Below are 7,500 nucleotides of genomic sequence, written 5' to 3'. Positions count from 1 at the left end.
TCCCAAAAGTGAACGCTATAACCTTTAACAAGGTACGGCTCCAGACAGTTCCACAAAATAAACACCATCAGTTTCAACAAGGTAGGCATTCTCCTAAGCGATAACTCTAACAAAAAAAAAAAAAAAAAAAAAAGATACTGTAACAAATTGTATACAATCAAGAGTATTTGTGAAAAGGGCATTAAAGAGAATTCACCACCATTCACCCACCAAGGTAGGTATGGCCCCAGACTGTTCCCCAGAATGAACGCCATCAAATCTAACAAGGAAGGTATGGGTTGTGTAGGGAGGTAGGGGGTGGAGGGTGTCTAAAGACTTCCCCAAAATGAACATCAACTTTAAGAAGGTAGGTAGAGGGGCTGTGTGAGGGACGGTGTGGTGGTGTTTCCTTCTCTTTTCCTTTGACAGCATTGTTGTTTTTGCTTGTCATGTATGTATTGTAATTGTATTTGTATTTCTGTATATCACAACAGATTTCTCTGTGTGAAATTCGGGCTGCTCTCCCCAGGGGAGGAACAACCCTTTTGTTGCCGTGGGTTCTTTTACGTGCGTTAAGTGCATGCTGCACACGGGGCATCGGTTTATCGTCTCATCCGAATGACTAGCGTCCGGACCACCACTCAAGGTCTAGTGGAGGGGGAGAAAATATCGGCGGCTGAGCCGTGATTGGAACCAGAGCGCTCAGATTCTCTCGCTTTCTAGGCGGACGCGTTACCTCTAGGCCATCACTCCACTATGTATGTATGTATGTATGTCTTCTTCTTCTTATTATTATTATCATTAGTAGTAGTAGTTTGTTTTTGTGTTTTTTTAATTATGTTATGTACCTGTGTGACTGAGCATCAATGTAAGTATGTGAGAGAAAAAGAGATTACGTGTGAGTATGTGTGTGATATATCTTGCCAGTCTATATGTCTGTGAGAGAGAGAGAGAGAGGGGGGGGGGGGCGGGCGGGATGAAGAGGTAGGGAGATATTTTATATACCTATTATCTTCCCACGTCTCTCAGTGTTCTTCACCATTATTACTGTTATCATGATTATATAGTTTCAGTTTCAGTAGCTCAAGGAGGCGTCACTGCGTTCGGACAAATCCATATACGCTACACCACATCTGCCAAGCAGATGCCTGACCAGCGGCGTAGCCCAACGCGCTTAGTCAGGCCTTGAGAAAAGGTTGCCCAACAGCACCCGGTGTTCCCAGGCGGGGGTCACCCCATCCAAGTACTAACCGGGCCCGACGTTGCTTAACTTCGGTGATCGGACGAGAACCGGTGTTTTCAACGTGGTATGGCCGTTGGCACGATTTATAAAGAATGCATTCAGATCTGCACGTGTTTTCTTGTTGCCTTTCACTTTCTTTTCGTGCGTTCTTCCTTCTGCCCCCCCCCCCCCCCCCCCCCCACTCCCACCCGCCTCCCTCTCTGTCTTTTCTTTGTGTGCATACATTTTTCATACGATTTTTTGATATGATGCATATTTGTGTACACAGCACAACACCACTTCCCACCCCCCCCCTTGATCCCCCACGCCCCTCCACCCCCCTCTTTCTCTCTCTCTCTCTCTCTCTCTCTCACACACACACACACACACACACACACAACACACGCACGCACACGAAGGCAATAATCTAAAGCGATGATTGTTCTTGCCAAGATCAAAGACCTCGTTGGCTACCGGCCTGTAGTGCTCAGCAACTGCTTGTACCTGATTGGTGGAAAGGACTGGAACCATGGCAACTTCATGGCGGGCGTCTGGAAATTCGACCCCCGACTCAACCAATGGTCGGAAGCCAAGCCACTCAAACTCGCCAGGTGCCGCTTTGCTGTGGAGGCGCTGGATGGATTCATTTACGTCATGGGTGAGTGACGTCAAAGTTGCCGGTAAATGACGTGATTAGTCCTCACAAAATGACGTGATTAACTCCCGAGATCAGACTAGAATGGTGACATTGTTTTGCTTTTATGAGGATTACGTTTTGAACCCCCCCTGTTTCCCTTCCCATTTTGTTCGGGTCGTTATAGGTGCTATAAGCACGTTTAATTCATTCGACACACACCGGCCCGCTCACTCAAACGAACACTATATATATATATATATATATATATATATATATATATATATATATATATATATATATATATATATATATATATATATACGAGGGTCATTCAATAAATAAGATGAATTTTTCGGTATAAGGACTTCTAATACAGATAGAAGCTTACTTCTTTTTTCTTTTTTTTTCAACGTAGTCTCCCAGCACTGTCACACACTTTTCCCATCTGTGCACAAGCTTCCGTATTCCCTCAGCGTAAAAATCTTTGGACTGATGTCTCAGCCAGTCGCTCACAACACTTTTGACTTCATCGTCACTTTCAAAACTTCGTGCCTCTCGTGAACGCTTTCAAGGGACCAAACAGGTGAAAGTCTGAAGGGGCAAGGTCTGGGCTGTGAGGGGGATGAGGGAGCAGTTCCCAGCCCAGCTCGTTGATGGTCATTGATTGATTCGATCACCTCAGGAGACCTCACTTCTGTAGGCCTTCCAGGCCTGTCTTCATCCTCAACACTGCTCCGTCCTTCTTTAAACAATTTAGCCCACTTGTAGACATTTTTTTCGGCTGAAACATGTGGCACCATACACAGTTGACATTCTCCTATGAATTTCAACTGGTCTGCACCCTTCAGCAACCAAACTTGATAACTGACCGCTGTTCAATCCTGGAGCATGCTTCTTGGTCGGCCATCTTTGTTAATCGCCAAAACTCTCAAAGTTTTTTTTTTAATCTGCAAAACAAATTAAATCCATGTGAAAAAGAAGTAAAACAAAAAAAAGAAAAAAAAGTAAGCTTCTATCTGTATTAGAAGTCCTTATACCGAAAAATTCACCTTATTTATTGAATGACCCTCGTGTATATATATATATATATATATATATATATATATATATATATATATATATATAAGCTTCTATCTGTATTAGAAGTCCTTATACCGAAAAATTCACCTTATTTATTGAATGACCCTCGTGTATATATATATATATATATATATATATATATATATATGCACTCGCCTTCACGAATCGCGAAGTAGCACTCCCAATCTATATATATCATGCCATGGAAGGCGCGTTTAAACACTGACCCCTGAACATTCCACTGTTGACCTAATCCCGCTTCCCCCGTCCCGCCTCTCACAAACACCCTTCCAATATTATGTTGTTGTTGTTTTTTCTCCAATCACTGGCACTCACCCTCTTCATTTTAGATTTTGTACTCTATCTTTTCCACATTCTGTTCTCTCTCTCTCTCTCTCTCTCTCTCTCTCTCTCTCTCTCTCTCTCTCTCGAAACATATACTCTACCATTTCAATGAATTTGGTCTGTTTCACCCAAATCAGTCAGGATTTAGGCCTAACCACTCCTGTCATACAGCCCTAACTAACCTCGTTGATCAGTGGCTTACTAATATTAACAACAACGAAATAACAGGTGTTCTTTTTGTAGATTTTGCAAAGGCATTTGATGTTATTGATCACACTCTTCTTATCAGAAAACTAAAAGCATATGGGTTATCTCACAATACTTTAAAGCTAATGTCTTCATTTTTGTCCGACAGAAAGTAAATGGTTTCAATTGATAGAGTCAAATCTCAGCTTTTACCCATAAGTTACGGTGTTCCCCAAGGTTCTGTTCTAGGACCTATTTTATTTTCAATTTACATTAACGATTTACCTCTCTTTATTGAACCACCTTGTGAGTTATTTGCAGATGACACAACGATACACACTAAGCATCATAGAATAGAAAGGGTATCATCATCATTGCAACAAAGTATTCATGATATAGTAACATGGTCTGAACTTAATCATATGTGCTTACACCCACAAAAGACGAAATACATTGTCATTACCACAAGGCAAAAGCGCCAAAACCTACTGCCCACTCGTTCTCCATTGTATATCAATGGCGTAATGATTGAGGAAGTCAGTCATCACAAAGTACTTGGTCTTATTATTGACAATAACTTGTCATGGTCTCAACATGTTATGATGACTTGCAAAACTTTATCCAAAAAGATTCATCAACTTTCTAGAATCAAGCATTTCTTGAACAAGCATTGCCGTAAATTATTTTTCCATGCTCATATCGAACCACATATAAATTATGCCTCAACAATATGGGATTCTGCCAGTGAAAATGTTTTAAAACAACTCATGAGTCTACATAGAAGAGCCTTAAAGCTGATACATCTGAAATCTTCGTCATTAACTGTCTCTGATTACAAAGATTTAGATATTCTGCCATTTAGATGGAAACTCATTCATAATAAGGCGCTTTTCATGTTTAAGATCATGTCTGGTTTTGCTCCTCCATATCTGAAACAGCGATTCCTTACAACTACTATACGTAACAACAACAAGATCATGGTACCACTGCCAAGAATTGATTTATTCAAATCGAGTCTCACTTACTCTGGCGGTTGCCTCTGGAACAACATTTTAACTAGTTTTAATGTTCATACAAGTATCACTGTGTTTAAGAAAAGGTATCATGAATACCTGATGGAAAATTTTGCAAATTCTGTTTAGTATACCATATTATGTTATGTCATATGATATTACTTTATTTCGTCACATGTCTCACTCTGTCTCTTTATCTCACCCTCTCTATAAATACTATCTCATCTCCTGTCGCTTTTTTTCCATCTCTCTCTCTCTCTCTCTCTCTCTCTCTCTCTCTCCCTCGCTGCGCATTTTTATAAATTACGTGTTGTTTCTTATAAATATGATGCTATAAATTACGTGTTGTTTCTTATAAATATGATGCTTATTATGGTGTTGTTTCTTTTCTCGTTTTCTATGAATTTGTTAACGTTTGCTCATTTTTTGTGGTCTTCTTCATACCTTTTCTTTGGACGTTTTTCCCTTTCGAGGGCTGGAGGGGGCAATTGTTTGCTTGCTCTGGTGCTATCGGAAATAAGATTCATTCATTCATTTATCATTCATTTATTCCTTCCTTCCTTCATTCATTCATTCATCCTCTGTTTCTCTCTCTCTCTCACTCACTCACTCACTCTATCTCTCTCATTACCATATTCATGTACATTGTTGTCATTAATGCAGGTATCATGATTATGTACTTGTAAATGCTACTGTGCAATTGAGTGTATTTGAATTTCATGTATGTTTTTCTATAACCCTTTGTTATCTTGTGAACATTTTGATTTCATTTTTCTTGCCCTGAGGGCTGGATGTAAAAAAGCATATGCATGCTTATTCCACTTCCCTCATTAAAAAGATTCGTTCGTTCGTTCGTTCACTCACTTTCTCTCTCTCTCTCTCTCTCTCTCTGTGTCTGTCTGTCTGTCTGTCTGTCTCTTCCTTTCTTAGTCCCCTCCCCCTTGCCCCCACCCCCACACACCTCCTCCCCTCCACCTCAACCTCCCCCCTTTTCATTCGAATATACAGAAATGTCGATTTCTAATTAATAATAACAATCATCATTATGATAGAAACGCTAATAATCCAAATGATAATAATAATAATATCATTTATTTTCAGTCTAATATCATCATCTTAGATGAACAGTTTTAAATAAATAAACGAAATAGTTTTGACGGTCATGTTCTGTGGTATTAGTATCGCGTCATTTCGCGTCGGATCCTGCCGTGTTGTGTGGGATCCTATCGATCGTATCGCTTCATTGCAGTAGGCCTGAGGTCTGTTCTGTTCTGAGTGGGGATCTATATTCTTATTGTTTCACGAGTGACGTCTGGTCTCGGTAAAGTCCTAGCCTCCTAAATTCAGGAACCTATTTCGCCGGAAATTGTAATGCATCTGTTTGTTAGTCCATCAGTTTCGGTGGGAACTTACTGTGTGAATATTCATTAGTTGTTAGTCCATCAGTTTCGGTGGGAACTTACTGTGTGAATATTCATCTAATGCGTCGTGCTGTGTCTCTGGGGCAAACCATTGTACCGGCGACCATCCGTAGGAATTTACAGGACACTTCAACCGGGGTTCCTACCTACACCTTGTTGTATATTGTAGGTCCCCACATGAACCTCTTTTCAAATAATAAATCTACAGAAGTAGTGCATACAATATTTTGCTTATTGATTAATTTTTTGTCCTAATCCCAATTCCTCAGTCACCCCCCCCCCCCCCCCCCCCGCCCCCCTCTCACGCACCACACTCTTCTAATATTATGTTATTTTCTTTCTCCAATCACTGACACTCACCCACTCCATTTTACATTTTGTACTCTATCTTTTCCACATTCTGTTCTCTCTCTCTCTGTGTCTGTCTCTGTCTGTCTCTCTGTCTCTGTCTCTGTCTCTCTCTCTCTCTCTCTCTCTCTCTCTCTCTCTCTCTCTCTCAGGACTGCGCGCGATGTACAAATGTCATTAGCTCTTCTGGTCTCTCTGGGATTATTCAGTTACTGTCAGAAAGCTTCACATACGCGAGTGATCTTTATTAATAAATCATTCATTGATTTGATCATGATACGGTTCAGAGACGCCCATTATTGATGAACCCAGTCTGTCGAGACAAGACACCTATCCACACCAGTCTGTGGAGACAGACAGGACACCATTCCACACCAGTCTGTGGAGACAGGACACCTTTCCACACCAGTCTGTGGAGACAGGCAGGACACCTTTCCACACCAGTCTGTGGAGACAGACAGGACACCTTTTCACACCAGTCTGTGGAGACAGACAAGACACCTTTCCACACCAGTCTGTGGAGACAGGACACCTTTTCACACCAATCTGTGGAGACAGACAGGACACCTTTCAACACCCATCTGTGGAGACAGGCAGGACACCTTTCCACACCAGTCTGTGGAGACAGACAGGACACCTTTCCACACCAGTCTGTGGAGACAGACAGGACACCTTTCCACACCAGTCTGTGGAGACAGACAGGACACCTTTCCACACCAGTCTGTGGAGACAGACAGGACACCTTTCCACACCAGTCTGTGGAGACAGACAGGACACCTTTCCACACCAGCCTGTGGAGACAGACAGGACACCTTTCCACACCAGCCTGTGGAGACAGACAGGACACCTTTCCACACCAGTCTGTGGAGACAGACAGGACACCTTTCCACACCAGCCTGTGGAGACAGACAGGACACCTTTCCACACCAGCCTGTGGAGACAGACAGGACACCTTTCCACACCAATCTGTGGAGACAGACAGGACACCTTTCCACACCAGTCTGTGGAGACAGACAGGACACCTCTCCACACCAGCCAGTGGAGACAGACAGGACACCTTTCCACACCAGTCTGTGGAGACAGACAGGACACCTTTCCACACCAGTCTGTGGAAATAGACAGGACACCTTTCCACACCAGTCTGTGGAGACAGACGGGACACCTTTCCACACCAGTCTGTGGAGACAGACAGGACACCTTTCCACACCAGTCTGTGGAGACAGACAGGACACCTTTCCACACCAGTCTGTGAAGACAGGACACCTTTCC

General features: G+C 42.4%; 1 protein-coding gene and 1 non-coding gene across 2 annotated transcripts in view; one reads left to right on the top strand and one right to left on the bottom strand.

The window, feature by feature from the left end:
- LOC143281573 (kelch-like protein 21) overlaps positions 1 to 7,500 on the top strand; it is a 26,213-nt gene that overhangs the window by 5,408 nt on the left and 13,305 nt on the right. Inside the window, exon 4 of the mRNA XM_076586804.1 lies at positions 1,655 to 1,859. Within this exon, the coding sequence (XP_076442919.1) occupies positions 1,655 to 1,859 (205 nt within the window). The remainder of the gene's footprint in view (positions 1 to 1,654; positions 1,860 to 7,500) is intronic.
- Positions 1,178 to 1,300, bottom strand: LOC143281798 (5S ribosomal RNA). Its single transcript, XR_013055175.1, has one exon. It is a non-coding gene; the product is annotated as a 5S ribosomal RNA (ribosomal RNA).

Source organism: Babylonia areolata, chromosome 4, assembly GCF_041734735.1.
Source record: "Babylonia areolata isolate BAREFJ2019XMU chromosome 4, ASM4173473v1, whole genome shotgun sequence".
NCBI classification, from domain to species: domain Eukaryota; kingdom Metazoa; phylum Mollusca; class Gastropoda; order Neogastropoda; family Buccinidae; genus Babylonia; species Babylonia areolata.
The sequence above is the reverse complement of the archived record's forward strand: the minus strand, read 5'-3'. Positions and strand labels throughout refer to the sequence as shown.